This window comes from Phyllobates terribilis, unplaced genomic scaffold (assembly GCF_046119375.1).
Source record: "Phyllobates terribilis strain yellow unplaced genomic scaffold, ASM4611937v1 Scaffold_10__3_contigs__length_209671492, whole genome shotgun sequence".
Classification (NCBI taxonomy): domain Eukaryota; kingdom Metazoa; phylum Chordata; class Amphibia; order Anura; family Dendrobatidae; genus Phyllobates; species Phyllobates terribilis.
This window is the reverse complement of record NW_027362770.1, coordinates 165,290,727-165,311,370: the sequence shown is the minus strand read 5'-3', so window position 1 is coordinate 165,311,370 and position 20,644 is coordinate 165,290,727. Positions and strand designations below refer to the sequence as shown.

The window sequence follows — 20,644 nt, the reverse complement described above, 5'->3', positions numbered from 1 at the left end:
GATGTAACTCAGGATTAGTAATGTAATGTATGTACACAGTGACTGCACCAGCAGAATAGTGAGTGCAGCTCTGGGGTATAATACAGGATGTAACTCAGGATCAGTAATGTAATGTATGTACACAGTGACTGCACAGCAGAATAGTGAGTGCAGCTCTGGAGTATAATACAGGAGGTAACTCAGGATCAGTAATGTAATGTATGTAGACAGTGACTGCACCAGCAGAATAGTGAGTGCAGCTCTGGAGTATAATACAGGATGTAACTCAGGATCAGTAATGTAATGTATGTACACAGTGACTGCACCAGCAGAATAGTGAGTGCAGCTCTGGAGTATAATACAGGATGTAACTCAGGATCAGTAATGTAATGTATGTACACAGTGACTGCACCAGCAGAATAGTGAGTGCAGCTCTGGAGTATAATACAGGAGGTAACTCAGGATCAGTAATGTAATGTATGTACACAGTGACTGCACAGCAGAATAGTGAGTGCAGCTCTGGAGTATAATACAGGATGTAACTCAGGATCAGTAATGTATGTACACAGTGACTGCACCAGCAGAATAGTGAGTGCAGCTCTGGAGTATAATACAGGATGTAACTCAGGATCAGTACAGGATCAGTAATGTAATGTATGTACACAGTGACTGCACCAGCAGAATAGTGAGTGCAGCTCTGGAGTATAATACAGGATGTAACTCAGGATCAGTAATGTATGTACACAGTGACTGCACAGCAGAATAGTGAGTGCAGCTCTGGAGTATAATACAGGATGTAACTCAGGATCAGTAATGTATGTACACAGTGACTGCACCAGCAGAATAGTGAGTGCAGCTCTGGAGTATAATACAGGATGTAACTCAGGATCAGTAATGTATGTACACAGTGACTGCACCAGCAGAATAGTGAGTGCAGCTCTGGAGTATAATACAGGATGTAACTCAGGATCAGTAATGTATGTACACAGTGACTGCACCAGCAGAATAGTGAGTGCAGCTCTGGAGTATAATACAGGATGTAACTCAGGATCAGTAATGTAATGTATGTACACAGTGACCGCACCAGCAGAATAGTGAGTGCAGCTCTGGAGTATAATATAGGATGTAACTCAGGATCAGTAATGTAATGTATGTACACAGCGACTGCACAAGCAGAATAGTGAGTGCAGCTCTGGAGTATAATACAGGATGTAACTCAGGATCAGTACAGGATCAGTAACGTAATGTATGTACACAGTGACTGCACCAGCAGAATAGTGAGTGCAGCTCTGGAGTATAATACAGGATGTAACTCAGGATCAGTAATGTAATGTATGTACACAGTGACTGCACCAGCAGAATAGTGAGTGTAGCTCTGGAGTATAATACTGGATGTAACTCAGGATCAGTAATGTAATGTATGTACACAGTGACTGCACCAGCAGAATAGTGAGTGCAGCTCTGGAGTATAATACTGGATGTAACTCAGGATCAGTAATGTAATGTATGTACACAGTGACTGCACCAGCAGAATAGTGAGTGCAGCTCTGGAGTATAATACTGGATGTAACTCAGGGTCAGTAATGTAATGTATGTACACAGCGACTGCACCAGCAGAATAGTGAGTGCAGCTGTGGAGTATAATACAGGATGTGACTCAGGATCAGTAATGTAATGTATGTACACAGTGACTGCACCAGCAGAATAGTGAGTGCAGCTCTGGAGTATAATACAGGATGTAACTCAGGATCAGTAATGTAATGTATGTACACAGTGACTGCACCAGCAGAATAGTGAGTGCAGCTCTGGGGTATAATACAGGATGTAACTCAGGATCAGTAATGTAATGTATATACACAGTGACTGCACAAGCAGAATAGTGAGTGCAGCTCTGGAGTATAATACAGGATGTAACTCAGGGTCAGTACAGGATCAGTAATGTAATGTATGTACACAGTGACTGCACCAGCAGAATAGTGAGTGTAGCTCTGGAGTATAATACTGGATGTAACTCAGGATCAGTAATGTAATGTATGTACACAGTGACTGCACCAGCAGAATAGTGAGTGCAGCTCTGGAGTATAATACAGGATGTAACTCAGGATCAGTAATGTAATGTATGTACACAGTGACTGCACCAGCAGAATAGTGAGTGCAGCTCTGGAGTATAATACTGGATGTAACTCAGGATCAGTAATGTAATGTATGTACACAGTGACTGCACCAGCAGAATAGTGAGTGCAGCTCTGGAGTATAATACTGGATGTAACTCAGGATCAGTAATGTAATGTATGTACACAGTGACTGCACCAGCAGAATAGTGAGTGCAGCTCTGGAGTATAATACTGGATGTAACTCAGGGTCAGGAATGTAATGTATGTACACAGCGACTGCACCAGCAGAATAGTGAGTGCAGCTCTGGAGTATAATACAGGATGTAACTCAGGATCAGTAATGTAATGTATGTACACAGTGACTGCACCAGCAGAATAGTGAGTGCAGCTCTGGAGTATAATGCTGGATGTAACTCAGGGTCAGGAATGTAATGTATGTACACAGCGACTGCACCAGCAGAATAGTGAGTGCAGCTCTGGAGTATAATACAGGATGTAACTCAGGATCAGTAATGTAATGTATGTACACAGTGACTGCACCAGCAGAATAGTGAGTGCAGCTCTGGAGTATAATACAGGATGTGACTCAGGATCAGTAATGTAATGTATGTACACAGTGACTGCACCAGCAGAATAGTGAGTGCAGCTCTGGAGTATAATACAGGATGTAACTCAGGATCAGTACAGGATCAGTAATGTAATGTATGTACACAGTGACTGCACCAGCAGAATAGTGAGTGCAGCTCTGGAGTATAATACAGGATGTAACTCAGGATCAGTAATGTAATGTATGTACACAGTGACTCCACCAGCAGAATAGTGAGTGCAGCTCTGGAGTATAATACAGGAGGTAACTCAGGATCAGTAATGTAATGTATGTACACAGTGACTGCACCAGCAGAATAGTGAGTGCAGCTCTGGAGTATAATACAGGATGTAACTCAGGATCAGTAATGTAATGTATGTACACAGTGACTGCACCAGCAGAATAGTGAGTGCAGCTCTGGAGTATAATACAGGAGGTAACTCAGGACCAGTAATGTAATGTATGTACACAGTGACTGCACCAGCAGAATAGTGAGTGCAGCTCTGGAGTATAATACAGGATGTAACTCAGGATCAGTAATGTAATGTATGTACACAGTGACTGCACCAGCAGAATAGTGAGTGCAGCTCTAGAGTATAATACAGGAGGTAACTCAGGATCAGTACAGGATCAGTAATGTAATGTATGTACACAGTGACTGCACCAGCAGAATAGTGAGTGCTGCTCTGGAGTATAATACAGGAGGTAACTCAGGATCAGTACAGGATCAGTAATGTAATGTATGTACACAGTGACTGCACCAGCAGAATAGTGAGTGCAGCTCTGGAGTATAATACAGGAGGTAACTCAGGATCAGTACAGGATCAGTAATGTAATGTATGTACACAGTGACTGCACCAGCAGAATAGTGAGTGCAGCTCTGGAGTATAATACAGGAGGTAACTCAGGATCAGTAATGTAATGTATGTACACAGTCACTGCACCAGCAGAATAGTGAGTGCAGCTCTGGAGTATAATACAAGAGTTAACTCAGGATCAGTACAGGATCAGTAATGTAATGTATGTACACAGTGACTGCACCAGCAGAATAGTGAGTGCAGCTCTGGAGTATAATACAGTATGTAACTCAGGATCAGTAATGTAATGTATGTACACAGTGACTGCACCAGCAGAATAGTGAGTGCTGCTCTGGAGTATAATACAGGGGGTAATTCAGGATCAGTAATGTAATGTATGTACACAGTGACTGCACCAGCAGAATAGTGAGTGCAGCTCTGGAGTATAATACAGGATGTAACTCAGGATCAGCAATGTAATGTATGTACACATTGACTGCACCAGCAGAATAGTGAGTGCAGCTCTGGAGTATAATACTGGATGTAACTCAGGATCAGTAATGTAATGTATGTACACAGTGACTGCACCAGCAGAATAGTGAGTGCAGCTCTGTGGTATAATAAAGGACGTAACTCAGGATCAGTAATGTAATGTATGTACACAGTGACTCTACCAGCAGAATAGTGAGTGCAGCTCTGGGGTATAATACAGGACGTAACTCAGGATCAGTAATGTAATGTATGTACACAGTGACTGCACCAGCAGAATAGTGAGTGCAGCTCTGGAGTATAATACAGGATGTAACTCAGGATCAGTAATGTAATGTATGTACACAGTGACTGCACCAGCAGAATAGTGAGCGCAGCTCTGGAGTATAATACAGGATGTAACTCAGGATCAGTAATGTAATGTATGTACACAGTGACTGCACCAGCAGAATAGTGAGTGCAGCTCTGGAATCTGTAGAAATATGTAATGTCTGATCCGTACAAATTACACAGGCAGCAGGTCCCATTGAAAGTGGTAAGTTTGGGCAACTTTTATGTAAAGTAAAGTCTTGACTAAAGTGCATTTCCGCTTCAGACCATCACGACTTGTCTCCTGATAATAAGCTGACGACAATGTCACCCCCTGCGATCAGCTGTAAATCCTGGGCAGACCTGGCAGTAAGTATTCAGTTCTGCTGTAGCGCCACCGCTGGAGAAACTAAGCATTACATCATGCCTATTCATAAAGATTGGTTGGATGTGTGAATCAGGACAGGATGGGTCCTCCAGACTAAGAGACACTCCTTAAGGTCTTCATTTTGGTAAGAATCCTGAAAAAACGACCCCCCCCCAAATACTACAAGTATATCAGAAAATGAGTTTTCTAAGCTTTTTTGAAGGATTTTAGATAAACCATACACTACCGTTCTGTCATAAGGCTGATTCTGAAGGAAACCTCAGTCTCCGGATAGGACGTCTTTTAAGATTGTCAGACATTTACTTTAAGTTCTCTCTTAGAAACAAGTGTTCAAAGGATTTTGTGTCCTTGTCATTCACTTTGGCTTCAAAGCCGCTAACCCCTCCCCCGTCATCTAATCTGGAGTAATGGCTGACCGTTTAGGACAAGTGGTTGTTTTGAAATATGTGATCAAAGACTAAAAAAGGGTTTTACGGAGCAGAAAGAAAACTTGCCCAAAACCTGGATCTTCAGAACAAGAGATAAAGCAGATTGATATTTCTAAAAGGGACTTTCAAACTTTAGAAAAACTAATTTTAAAGGTCACCACCTTGAATGCCACTTTTACAGTCTAGGAACCTGTATATAAGTCCTCAACCCCCTCTGCGGACCCCAAAAAATACTTTTTTATAATCCCCCCCATATGGTGCCGCCAGGTCCGATGAGCATTTCTGGTCTTAATTTGGCGCCTCATCTCTCCTCACAATCTCCGTCCTCCTTCCCTTCTTCATATGAAAACTTTGAAAAGTTTTGGAAAAGTTTTCTTTTTCTTTGGAAAAGTTTTTTTTCTCTTTAGAAAAGTTTTTTTTTTGCAGCCTTTTGATTGGACTGCAGCAAAAAAAGTGAGCGAAATGCACAGCAATGCAAAAACTTTTGTTACTTTGTTATCTGCACATTGAGTTTTTTTAGGAGGTTTTGGAGCAGAAACTCTTTGAATTCTTCTTAACAATTCAAAACTCCTCAAAACCTTGGAGATTTTGCTCCGAAAAGTGTGACAAAAAAGACTCTGTGTGCAGATAACATTGGGGTATTTGCACACAATGTCTTTCTCCAGTGGATTCTGCCCATAATCCGAGTGAAAAAGTATCGAAAAGTGTCCCATAAAGTAACATTGCTGTGCCCACGTTGCATCTTACATCACTTCTTCAAAACTCTTGGAACGGTTTAAAGAAGTGACAGTCTCATTGTTCCTCTCAGAAACTGAGCGGAAGCTCAAAAGTTTTTAAGAAGTTTTGAGATTTGGAGAGTTCCGCTAAGTTTATGTTCCAAAAACTCCTCGAAAAACTCCCCCTTAGACACACGACATTTTTTAGGCGCGTAGTTTGCAAGTTTTCCCAGGCGAAGCCGCTTCAGGAAATTTTCCAGCGGCTACAGAGTGGCATCCGCTCTAAGAATGAGCATGTCACTTCTTTTACGTTCTCCAAGAATTCTGAACCCTGAAGCATTTTGAAAGACGTTCTATAAGATGGAACATGTGCACAGCAATGTTGATTGGACATTGCTGTGCATTGTGTTCATTTTATGGACACTTTTTCAGGCGGATTCCTTGTGGAACATAACCAGACAGCCAAAGCTCCAGATTTTTTGAGTAGTTTTGAGTCTTTGAGGAAACTATGGAGAGTTTACACTCAGTTTCTGCTCCAAAAACTCTTAAAAAATGGGTGAACCCGGCAAGTTTTTCAGGAGGAAAACATTCTTTTTTTTTTTTGCGTCATTTCGGTCCTTTTTTTTTAACTTTCATTGAATAAGCTAGTGAATAGAACAAAGAAGAAGAAAGGCCAAGTCCCTTCTTTTAGCTGCTTGGTGTCTTCCCAAACATAAAGTGGTTAAAAGAAGCTAAGAAAAACTGAACATGTGAACAGCAAGTTGGTTTTATATTTCTGTGCATGGTTTCATACTTTTTAGCGCTTTTTCAGGTGGGTGAAGAAGTAGCTATGTCTGAAGAAGAACCCTAAGGGCAGAAACTCTCCAAATGTTCCTCAAAACCTTGTAATTTCTGCTCAGTTTCCAGTCCAAACACTCAGCAAAAAGACTCAGTGTGAACGTACCCCAAAACAGACAACCAACCCCTGGGTTTTTCGATCAGAGATAAGACTTATAGCTTATCTACTAATGGTTCCCCTTGGAACATTCCTGACTTTTTAGAAGGTTCCTTCTACTATAAATTGATAACAAATTGCCCCCCTACTGGAATCACAGCAAACAGCTACAATCTGTTGTGAAACTTGCCGATTTAAGTTCCCTGCAGCGCCTCCGCAGGAGAAAAGAGGCATTACACAATTTCCATTGAAATCAATAGTTGTCTGTATAATGTAGGACAGAACAGGTCCTCCAGAGAGAGAGAGACGTCCTTTGTGACCACTCTTCACTTGAGCCAGTAGAAGAGGTTCGTGAACTGACGACCTCCCTCTATAAACTAGGATTCACTGAACAAGGAAACTTTTGCAAAATATCCCTAGTACTGACTTCCATGGAGAGCTGAGGAGTCATAGTAAGACACCTCCATATTAAAAATGATGTGGACATCAGCTATACAATTACTCTGCAGAAAGAATATAAGCTCTGGCTGATAGAGGGGAATCATCATCAGAAAATGCGATATTGGTTAAATTAGGTTTTTATGTCAAATATATTTTACACAGCTCACCTCCTCCTGTACAATGACTGATACCTCTATATACAGTAGATAACACAGGATCCACCATTCACAATAGGTGATGTCACAGCTCACCTCCTCCTGTACAATGACTGATACCTCTATATACAGTAGATAACACAGGATCCACCATTCACAATAGGTGATATCACAGCTCACCTCCTCCTCCTTCTCCTGTACATTGACTGATAACACCTCTATATACAGTAGATAACACAGGATCCACCATTCACAATAGGTGATGTCACAGCTCACCTCCTCCCCCTCCTGTACAATGACTGATAACACCTCTATATACAGTAGATAACACAGGATCCACCATTCACAATAGGTGATGTCACAGCTCACCTCCTCCTCCTCCTCCTGTACAATGACTGATACCTCTATATACAGTAGATAACACAGGATCCACCATTCATAATAGGTGGTATCACAGCTCACCTCCTCCTGTACAATGACTGATAACACCTCTATATACAGTAGATAACACAGGATCCACCATTCACAATAGATATCACAGCTCACCTCCCCCTCCTCCTGTATGACTGATAATACCTCTATATACAGTAGATAACACAGGATGCACCATTCACAATAGGTGATGTCACAGCTCACCTCCTCCTCCTCCTGTACAATGATAACACCTCTATATACAGTAGATAATACAGGATCCACCATTCACAATAGGTGATGTCACAGCACACCTCCTCCTCCTCCTGTACAATGACTGATAACACCTCTATATACAGTAGATAACACAGGATCCACCATTCACAATAGGTGATATCACAGCTCACCTCCTCCTCCTCCTGTACAATGATTGATAACACCTCTATATACAGTAGATAACACAGGATCCATCATTCACAATAGGTGATATCACAGCTCACCTCCTCCTCCTCCTGTACAATGACTGATAACACCTCTATATACAGAAGATAACACAGGATCCACCATTCACAATAGGTGATGTCACAGCTCATCTCCTCCCCTTCCTGTACAATGACTGATAACACCTCTATATACAGTAGATAACACAGGATCCACCATTCATAATAGATATCACAGCTCACCTCCTCCTCCTCCTGTACAATGACTGATAACACCTCTATATACAGCAGATAACACAGGATCCCCATTCACAATAGGTGATGTCACAGCTCACCTCCTCCTCCTCCTGTACAATGACTGATAACACCTCTATATACAGCAGATAACACAGGATCCCCCATTCACAATAGATGATATCACAGCTCACCTCCTCCCCCTCCTGTACAATGACTGATAACACCTGTGGAGAGACACAGATGGAAATGATAATATAATCTGAAATCTGGTGAGTTTTGCTCCTCGGTGAATGCGTTGTCGGACCCTGACCTCTGGATGTCACCTACATGGTGGGAGCTGATGTCAGATTATCTCATCTTGTCAGGTTCTTGGAAGTCGTACGTGAAGATCTGGAATAAAAATCTCACATCTGGCCGAATGAACACTCCACCCTCCATCCAGAAACCCTCCTGAAAAACCTAAACTATAATAATACTCTTCACAGCTGAGGGTTTGCTCCAGTTGCATCCAGTGTGGAAAATCCTCTGATCAACAGCAGAAATCTCTGTAACTGATAGTTTGTTACAATGTATCGGCGCAGGTTACATTTTTTAGCCTGGATTCAGAGGAGACTGGATATAAAGTGCAAACTCTCAGCAGTGAGAAGTGGGGGTTGTAGTTCTGCACAGGTTTCTAGAAGCCGCCATTGGTCACACCCAACAGAAAACACTTTCTTAACTATTATCCCTAATGTGATCCCGGAGATAAGCGGCGCTCGCTCTATTTCTGTTACCCAGAAAATGAATGACATGAAACAGCGCCACCCTAGAGTGCAGGCTGTGTTGGGTATTGCAGTTCTATCCAGTTTACTTGAATTGCGCTCATTTGGACTTCTGTCATCCCCCAACTCCAGAGCAGAACGGGGACACTCAATGTACGATCCACCTAATCAGTGTCCAAAAGATGGGGGCAGCGCGCCAGAATCAGATGGCTGAGAAAACAGATTATAATCAGCCCATGCCACGTTTGGGCACAAAACAGCAGAGACTTTCTCCAGCATTAGGGCTCGTTCACACTAGAGTATTAATTGGAAGAGTGCAATCCGATAAAATGGGACCGATTATTTCTACACAAGCGTGAGCAAACCCTAAAAAGAATGTAGAACGCTGGAGAAAGGTTCTGAAACATCCCCTGGGCTGATTATAATCCGTTTTCTCAGCCATCTGATTCTGGAGCGCTGACCCCATTGTTTGGATCTGTATACCAGAGCAAACAACTCTGCATGAAAAGTCCTACGGTTATTTTTATTTTATCTGTATCTATCTCATATCTTTATATCAATTTATCTATCATCTATCGATTATCTATCTATCATCTATCTATCATCTATTATCTATCTATTATCTATCTATTATCTATCTATCTATTATCTATCTATCTATTATCTATATATTATCTATTATCTATCTATCTATCATCTATCTATTATCTATCTATCATCTATCTATTATCTATCATCTATCATCTATCTATTATCTATTATCTATCATCTATCTATCATCTATCTATTATCTATCTATTATCTATCTATTATCTATCATCTATCTATTATCTATCTATCATCTATCTATTATCTATCATCTATCTATTATCTATCTATTATCGATTATCTATCATCTATCTATTATCTATCATCTATTATCTATCATCTATCTATTATCTATCTATTATCTATCTATCTATTATCTATCTATTATCTATTATCTATCTATTATCTATCTATTATCTATCTATCATCTATCTATTATCTATCTATCATCTATCTATTATCTATCTATTATCTATCAATTATCTATTATCTATCATCTATTATCTATCCATTATCTATGTATTATCTATCATCTATCTATTATCTATCTATTATCTATCATCTATCTATTATCTATCTATTATCTATCTATCATCTATCTATTATCTATCTATTATCTTTCTATCATCTATCTATTATCTATCATCTATCTATCATCTATCTATTATCTATCTATTATCTATCATCTATCTATCATCTATTATCTATCATCTATTATCTATCTATTATCTATCTATTATCTATCATCTATCTATTATCTATCTATCATCTATCTATTATCTATCATCTGTCTATCATCTATCTATTATCTATCTATTATCTATTATCTATCTATTATCTATCATCTTTCTATCATCTATCTATCATCTATCCATTATCTATCATCTATCTATTATCTATCATCTATCTATTATCTATCTATCATCTATCTATTATCTATCATCTTTCTATCATCTATCTATTATCTATCCATTATCTATCATCTATCTATTATCTATCATCTATCTATTATCTATTATCTATCATCTATCTATTATCTATCTAGTATCTATCTATTATCTATCTATCTATCTATCATCTATTATCTATCTATTATCTATCTATTATCTATATATTATCTATCTATCATCTATCTATTATCTATCTATTATCTATCATCTATCTATTATCTATCTATTATCTATTATCTATCTATCTATTATCTATCTATCATCTATTATCTATCTATCTATTATCTATTATCTATCATCTATCTATTATCTATCTATTATCTATTATCTATCATCTATCTATTATCTATCATCTATCTATTATCTATCTATTATCGATTATCTATCATCTATCTATTATCTATCATCTATCTATTATCTATCTATTATCTATCATCTATCTATTATCTATCTATTATCTAGCATCTATTATCTATTAACTATCTATTATCTATCTATCTATTATCTACTATCTATTATCTATCTATTATCTATCTATCATTTATCTATCTATTATCTATCTATTATCTATCTATCTATCTATTATCTATTATCTATCATCTATTATCTATCCATTATCTATCTATTATCTATCATCTATCTATTATCTATCTATTATCGATCATCTATCTATCATTTATCTATTATCTATCTATTATCTATCTATTATCTATCTATTATCTATCATCTATCTATTATCTATCATCTATTATCTATCATCTATCTATCTATTATCTATCTATTATCTATCATATATCTATTATCTATCTATTATCTATTATCTATCTATTATCTATCTATTATCTATCTATTATCTATTATCTATCTATTATCTATCTATTATCTATCTATCATCTATCTATTATCTATCTATTATCTATCTATTATCTATTATCTATTATCTATTATCTATCTATTATCTATTATCTATCTATTATCTATCTATCATCTATCTATCATCTATCTATTATCTATCTATTATCTATCTATTATCTATCTATTATCTATTATCTATTATCTATCTATTATCTATTATCTATCTATTATCTATCTATCATCTATCTATTATCTATCTATTATCTATCTATTATCTATCTATTATCTATTATCTATCTATTATCTATCTATTATCTATCTCCATGTATCTATCTCTCCCAGGGTACTGGTCTTCCTTCTGCTTCTTCTGACCCCCCTCCTCCACCTCACCTCTCCGTGCTACAAGGAAAGGCAGCATGTCCCTCCCAATAAAGCCCCCAAACTTATTCCCGTTACACCTCCATAATAGTAACAGCCTCAGTGCTGCCAAGGAAGTGACATGGTGCCTGCACAACAGTGCCAGCCACAGTGCCCCAGAATATTGAAGGGCACAATGCCGTCCCTGCTGTCATAGTCCCGGTAGTCTACTGTATCACGCAGTCCTACAGGAACCCAATCATCTTAATAATACAGTAGGAGACATCAAACTCTTGCTGGGAGCCACCCCGGGGCCTCATCTTATGGATCTAATCAAAGATGATGACAGCCGAGAGGATAAAATTGTAATAAACGCTATAGGAAGCCGGTGTGTAATCACTACCTGAAGGCCTCACTCCTCCCGAAAATCTGACTTTCTTTGAAGATAAGTCAAGTTACTCTGTAACTTTTTGATGAAGTCTTTTGGTGCCAGAGGGACTTGAGAAATGTGACCCACCGAGCTGTCCAGTGTTCCTCACTTTTTTTTTTTTTTTACATGATCTTCTAAGGGTCTTTGATGTAAGAACAGGATGTCAACAGACACTTAAACCTGCCTTTAATTTCCCCCCTTAGACAAACACCCTATTTTGGCATTGATGGCCTCAGCTCTATAAGGTAGTCAGCAGGAGATATTCATCACAAGATCCCCTGAATAGCCAGTGACTAATTGTAATTAAGTGGGAAGATTGCCATCAAGGAGAAGAAAATATTCAAGATGAACCTTAATTATATCTTAGCCATACTTCCAGAAGGTTTGGAGTTTTGATGAACCAGTAGTTGACTAGATGACAGATGAGGCCGACAGAGATGACGTATAGGTGTCTCCAAAAAATTGGTCATAATTGTTGGCAATTCCTGGACGTTTATTGCCCCGGTTAAACAAATAATTTTGTCTTTAATTATCGACTAGGACGAGTGATCCTTTTATTAGTAGTCTTCTGTTAAGTACGGACAGTTGTCAGGCTGATGGCAAAGGTGGGCGTTTCAACCATTCTTGTTGAGGTGGTGGGTTCTTCTAAGTCAACCTATTCTGGGTGTAGAACCAGGTTGACAAAGTGTCCAGTGTAATTCTCAAGAGATGATGGGAGGAATGGGCTGGATGCTGGACCAGGACATCGCAAATTAAATTGCTACTCAGTACCTCAACTAGAGTTGTCCAAACGACCACCTTTGCCACCAGTCTGACAACCCTACATAGTAAACAAAAGATTTCTAAAAAAGACATGGCTATTTGTTTGCCCAGGGCAATAAATGTCCAGGAAGTGCTGACAATTATACCTAATTTTTGGTGCCACTTAAACGTCATCTCTGTCAGTCTCAGCTATAATCTGATCTAGTAATAGTTGGTCAAAACCAACTCTTCTAGAAGTATGACAAAGATTTGGTTGTGGTCCATCTATACTATTTTTTTCTGCTTAATCTCCTTGAAAATCGCTATTATCCTTATCAAAAGTGATCCAACCCCATGTATTGTTACATTATTCCTCAATCTTTGGGTTGTCCATGACCATCCTCAGAAGAAAATTTAATGAGTTCCTTAATTTGACCCAAAAATAGGTAGCTGGCCTTCACTTATGGCCATCTTGTCAACCTGGTTCTCTTCTAAGAGTAGGTTGACTTAGAAAAACCCATCACCTCAAGTAAAATTGTGCAAACACCACCTTTGCCACCAGCCTGAAAACTCTCCGTAGTAAACAGATGATTACTCATAAAAAAAAAAAACACACGTCGATAATTACAAACAAGATTACTAGGGTAATAAATATCTGGGAATTGCTGACAATTACATCTAATTTTTGGAGCCAACTATATGTCATCTTTGTCAGCCTTACTTGTGATCTGGTCTATTATTACTTAATCAAAAAACAACTCTTCTAGAAGTATGGCTACGATTTAATTAAAGTTCACCTCCTTAAATTTCATCTCCTTGATCTCTTTGAAAATCCCTATAATCCTTATCAAAAGATTAGAAGTGTTCCAATCCCACGTAAAGTTCCATTATTCTCCAATCTTTAGGTCATCCATGACCATCCTGAGGTAAAAATTTACTAAGTTCCTTCATCTTTCGCGAAAAAAGGAGCAACTGACCTTCATTTATCAGGATTTACATTTGACACCTTGTCAAAGTGGTTAGTCACCAAGACTACATTGACTTACAAGAGACCACCGCCTCAAGTAGGGTTGTCCAATCACCACCTTTGCCACCAGCCTTAGTAATAAACAGATGACTACTGATATTAGAAACACAGGTCCTTGTCAATAATTAATGAGAAGACTATTATATTGACCAGGGTAATTAATTTACAGGAATTGCAGACAATTACACCCTATTTCTTTAGTCCCCTATGATTTGGCCAATTACAAAATCGTCAGACTTATCCCTTCTGCAATGCCTATGATCCTTATCAAAAGTGATCCAACCCTATGTATGGTTCCCTTATTCTCTAATCTCTGGGCTGTCCATGGCCATCTTAAGTTAAAAATTGACTGACACAGAAAGTAGGAGCTGACCTTTTCTTGGGAATTACATTGAGCACCTTATCAACCTGGTTCTCCACCAAGACTAGCTTGACTTAGACGAACCCACTACGTCAAATAGAATGGTTCATTCAGACTAGGTTGACTTAGATGGACTCACCACTAGAGATGAGCAATTCGAAGTTGCGCTGCCCTGGTCCGGCCCTTCACTTATGGAACCAGTATCTATGGCTAGGCATCGTGGTAGCCACTAACTCTTACCAGGTCACTGATGTCATCCTGGGGGCAGGAGTAAAGGCCAGCGTCTGCAAAGAACTAGACTGGATGTTGGACAAGTCGAATTGCTCATCTTTAGTGTTGAGTCCATCTAAGTCAACCTATTATTGGTGAAGAACCAGGTTGACAAGGTGCCCCATATAATTCGCCAGAGATGTTACCTCTTTTTTGGTCAGAAGAAGAAACTCAATCAATTATTATCTCAAGATGGTCATGAACGGCACAAAGACTGGAGAATAATGGAGCTATACAACAGATTAGATCACTGCCAATAAGGCACATAGGGATTTTCAAATATGTTGGAAGATGCCTGATATCTGCCCTTCAAACATCCTCAGACATTGGAGGGGGAGTCACGTTAATCCCAAACACATAAGTCAGCTGATCCTGCCAAAATAGGGGGAGTCGGTTACCTAAGCTGTATGGCCAATGTAAAGGTAGCCATGGACAAAGGATATCTGCCCTCCAAACTTGGAGTCTAAGTTTTATTTATATTTGAAGACCAGACATTCCCTATTCTCTTATCAAGAGGTTGAGCCGATGAAAATCTAACAAGACATGTACAATTTTGGCTAATAGGATCTTCTAATACTCGGGGGCAGCTGTAAGACCCCATACACATAACAGCAAAGTCGTCCAAATGCAAAGATATTATCAACAACCATTTTATGTGTATGGTGGCCTCCAGACTCTGCCCCGACAAGGGAAAAGAAGGATGGGACATGTTGAATTTAAGCATGCACAATTTTTTGTTCCCACAGTAGGTAAGGCTTATTTCCTCTTCCCCATTGAAACCACATGTATTCCTAGTCAAACCCAGCGTGCTCATGTATGGAGGGTCGGGAGGGATAAGCTTTCAGCCAACATGATGTATGAGCTTGATGATGTATGAGCATCTTAAAGGGGAAGTCCAGGACTGGGCTGCTGTAGTGTACGGACTGTTGGTGTCCCAGTTTCGTACACTATCTACTTACAGCAGTCATGGGACCTGGTGTTGGACCACCACTGATCTGAAATTGATGACTTAGTCTTCTTAGTATTTGCTAAGAAGCAAAGTAAGAAGCTAAATATTCGATAAGAACCTGGTGAGTGACCATCATAAGGTTCCTCAACACCAAGTCTTATATCCCGAGGTTTGTTGTTGACCACATCCTGGGGTATAATGTATATAATTTTTACTCGGCACAAGCCAATAGGAATAAAAAACGTATTCCTGGAAAATCCCAAAAATGCCCGATAAGTCGTCTTCTGTATGGCCATCTTTCCGTGTGTCCTTCACCAAGCTACCAATGCCTTCCCATATATCTATCAAGGCTCATTCACCCTTACACACGCACACTCTGTTTGGCATAACGTACATGTGTTTTAATGGGGAGAGGGGGGATAGAGACATGTTTGCCCTTGAGGACAAAATATGTTCAATGCTTCTTCCCCCTAAAAACATGCGTCAGGGGAGCATCGGGAGGCCCCAGTACACATGAGATAGTCATCCTGTCCTGCCAAAATCGGCACGTTTGTCCTGGGCTTCAATGCAAAATATACGACTAAGCCCCCTTCTACCATGTGCTAAAATATTGCAGAGGGACTATAGGCCAAGTAGGTCCCCTTATCTTTGCCCCTAAGAAAAAGGAAGACTGTCCCCTATCCTCAGTGTGAAATATCTAAAGTTCGGGACCCTCTTTAATGGTTTTTGCCATAGTATATGCCCATATATTTAGCTGGATGAAGGATGATACCCCGTGCATACCCCACAATAGTGGAAATCAACAGATAATACAGTAATAATAGACTGGACTATGATGATAGTGCCAATATTCTGCACCATGGTGCACACAACGCACCGGCATCAGTCCCTATACTTGTATAGAGTATATCATCCAGACATATGGAGAATATGATTTTACATAGGACAGCTCAAACTGTACAATAGCAAACTAAGCTCTACTACATCTGGATGTATAAACATTGTACTGACAGATATATATGTATATATATATATATATATATATATATATGCAGCCATGCAGCCATACCCAACAGACCATCACATGGCCATCGGAAGCCAAGAAATTCCTGTATACATGAACGATGATGATGACGATACCCTCGAAACGCACACTATTCTGCTCTGGCAAAGAGAGGCATATGGATGTAGCAGAGCTGAATTTGTTAACTTCTTAGAGTTAGTGTGTAGTGATAGATGCAATAGATGCAAGACATTGTGTCGTTGAGTTGTGCCGAATGGCCACATCAGCTCTGCTACATCTCTACAATTACCACGGTAAGATTTTGGAGGCAAAAAAAAGTTCCCATCTTCGTAACACTCAAGTAACTTTATTTGCCTAGCCTATCACGAAAGGTAATAAATACAACTCTTAATATTTAGATGGCAAGCTCTTGGGGAAGAGCCGTTTTCCAAATACACCCCCTTGATGCGTTCCACCACTTTAGTGGTGAGAGTCCCAGGTCACGTGGCTTAGATACTACCTGATGTAATTTAGCTGCTATTACTTGCCATAAATTTGCCAAAAAAAATGCGAAAATAGTTCAACCTTCCAAAAAAAAAACAACTCAAATCCGATAGGTAAAAAAAAATCCACAAAAGGTAGCAAATTCCTATTTAATGCACAAGGACAATGGAGACCTCCTGCTGCTCCAAGGAATTTATAAGGATTATTTCCAAGTTCACAAATAATAAAATGCCCAAGAGGCAACTTTAGGGTCCCGCTGTGGGCACGTTTACTACCCCCCACTGTGGACTCACCTCTGTAAAGCAGAAAGGGGAGAAGACTCAGTAGCAGCATCATTTCTGGAAGACTCATTCTGAAATACAGGGGAAAGAGACCTGGAATTGGGATCAGTCTGAGCTCACTGTAGGAGGAGCAGGAGGAAAAGAGAGGAGGCAGGGACATCCCGAAAGCAGCAGGAGAGAGGGCTGCCCTCCTCTCCCAAATCCTCTTCCCTGCAAACACTCAGGAGGGGTCTGAGGAGGGGGACAGAAAGATACACAATGCTAAAATCACTGCAAAATAGCTCTAAAGCGTTAAGGTATGTTTCCTACAATCTACAACTATTAACTGGTGAGACGGAAAGCAAACCATCCACCGACACTAGACCAGAGCACATCAGCTTGCATTGGTTTTCTCATCCATAACCTGTGGGCACTGCAAAAATCTCCAAACCACCCTTAGCTGGTAATTAGCACCACATGGAGAACAACCGGGCCACAGTACTACCCCCAAATTATTTAACTCTATCTCAGAGTCACAGATACATCCATAAGAGGCAAGTAATAAAATAATTGTGCTGTGAAATAATACCGCCATCCAGTGACCACATAATACCAGCTTTCTGTAACCAAATCTTATCACCATGTTGAGATAGAATAATAACATTAAACAGCAAAAAAAAAATACCGCAATACCAGAACCAAATATTACCACCGTTACATGATAGAATAAAATCACTATACAGTAAAATAGTAATGCTATGATACAATAATATCGTCAGACAGTGAACACGATACCAGCTGTCACTGGCGAAATATTAATACCGTGACAAAATAATACCACTATGCAGTAACTAAAATAATAATGCAATATAACAGCTAAATATTATCACAGTAACAAAATAATACTGGCATCTATCTATCTTTCTTTCAATGTCCATCCATCTTTGTTTCTTTCCTTCCCATATCTATCTAGCTATTATCTATCATCTATCTATAATCTATCTATTATCTATCTATCTATCATCTATCTATTATCTATGTATCTGTATATCTATCTATTATCTATTATCTATCTATTATCTATCTATTATCTATCATCTATCTATTATCTATCTATTATCTATCATCTATCTATCTATTATCTATTATCTATTATCTGTCTATTATCTATCTCTTATCTATTATCTATCTATCATCTATCTATTATCTATCTATTATCTATCTATTATATATTATCTATCTATTATATATTATCTATATATTATCTATCATCTATCTATTGTCTATCTATTATCTATCATCTATCTGTTATCTATTATCTATATATTATCTATTATCTATCATCTATCTAATTATCTATCTATTATCTATCTATTATCTATCTATTATCTATCATCTATCTATTATCTATTATCTATATATTATCTATTATCTATCATCTATCTATTATCTATCTATTATCTATCTTCTATCTATTATCTATCTATTATCTATCTATTATCTATCTATGATCTATCTATTATCTATCTATCATCTATTATCTATCTATTATCTATCTATCATCTATATATTATCTATCATCTATCTATTATCTATCTATCATCTATATATTATCTATCATCTATCTATTATATATCTATTATCTATCATCTATCTATTATCTATCTATTATCTATTATCTATCATCTATCTATTATCTATCTATTATCTATCATCTATCTATTATCTATCTATTATCTATTATATATTATCTATCTATTATCTATCTATTGTTCAATGTCCATTTTTCTTTCTTTCTATCTAAACATCTAATCAATTCTTCTGTTTTGACCACTTCACCAGGGATATTCAGACTCGTTCTTCTTCACCCGCTTTGGATCCCTCCTTGTTTTAGTTGAGAATGGAGACCGTACTTCCACTGCTCTCTATTTGGCGGCACTTTTCCACACATAGCATTCGCATAGCTTATTACCTGCACCCCAAAAACCTCATTGTGAATTACGTCCCTAATGGGAATATTCCTGTCATCCCTGGGGGTCCGTGACTGACGACTTCTGTCTACTTTCCTATGAGGTGAGGTTTACTGATTCCACCCCCAAGACCGTATGAGCCGTAGGGGCTCCCCATGTTGCATTTGGTATGAGGCACCTCGTGAGCCGGGCCCAGGTTGGCCTCATACCTCATTCCAATGGGTGGTGATCCCCTCGACCTGCCAACCTGACCCACATCCTTCTGCCCCATGGGGTGGTAATGGCAACCATCTCTAGGCAGGGGTCCAATTACCCATTTCCTATGGTCCCTCCTCACCTCCATGTTGTCCATGAGTCTCAAATGACTTACAAAAGACATCGGCTTGTGATTCCAAACCCCCCCATAAGACCCCGAGCTGCTGTTTGTGTCTCCATAGGCGGCAGCCCCCTCTTTATAGTTAGTGAACCTGAAAGCGAGCGTCGGCATGGCTTCTTTGTTAGGACTGAATGTGCAAATAGTCTCCGAGCTCTGGAGCAAGAATTAATTCACTCAAGCTGTTTCCGTGTGGAGTTTGTGACTTCAGCTTTGCCCTCGTCCTGGAATTTACTACCCACTGCCCTGAGCTGAATCATGTGTGGGACATTTCTGGTCCCCTCGTAGTTTAGTGCCACAGACGCTGGCCGATGGCAGCGAAACGTAGAGTTAGGGCCGGAAATAATGACAGAAATTCCAGAAAAATGTTACGGAAAATATTTTCAATCTGTGGAAAAGGTAAAGAAGCTTTTACGAGGACTGAGCGATGATATAACAAGATGATCGCTGCTCGTATAAAGGACCTTTTACATGAATGTTTATACTTATACACAATTGTTTGGTCCCCATACATGTACACGATCGTTCAGTCTCCATACTCTTACACGATCGTTCAGTCTCCATACACTTACATGATCCTTCCGTCTCCAGACTCTTACATGATCGTTCAGTCTCCATACTCTTACATGATCGTTCAGTCTCCAGACTCTTACATGATCCTTCCGTCTCCATACTCTTACATGATCGTTCAGTCTCCATACTCTTACACGATCGTTCAGTCTCCATACTCTTACATGATCCTTCCGTCTCCATACTCTTACATGATCGTTCAGTCTCCATACTCTTACATGATCCTTCAGTCTCTATACTCTTACATGATC

General features: G+C 39.0%; 1 protein-coding gene across 2 annotated transcripts in view; it reads right to left on the bottom strand.

The window, feature by feature from the left end:
* The window catches only part of FBLN1 (fibulin 1), a 79,392-nt gene extending 61,728 nt beyond the window's left edge, over window positions 1–17,664 (bottom strand). For both annotated transcript variants that reach the window (XM_073650066.1, XM_073650067.1), the window contains exon 1: window positions 17,514–17,664. In XM_073650066.1, the coding sequence (XP_073506167.1) occupies window positions 17,514–17,661 (148 nt within the window). In that variant the 5' untranslated portion in view covers window positions 17,662–17,664. The remainder of the gene's footprint in view (window positions 1–17,513) is intronic.
* Between the last annotated feature and the right edge of the window lie 2,980 nt (window positions 17,665–20,644).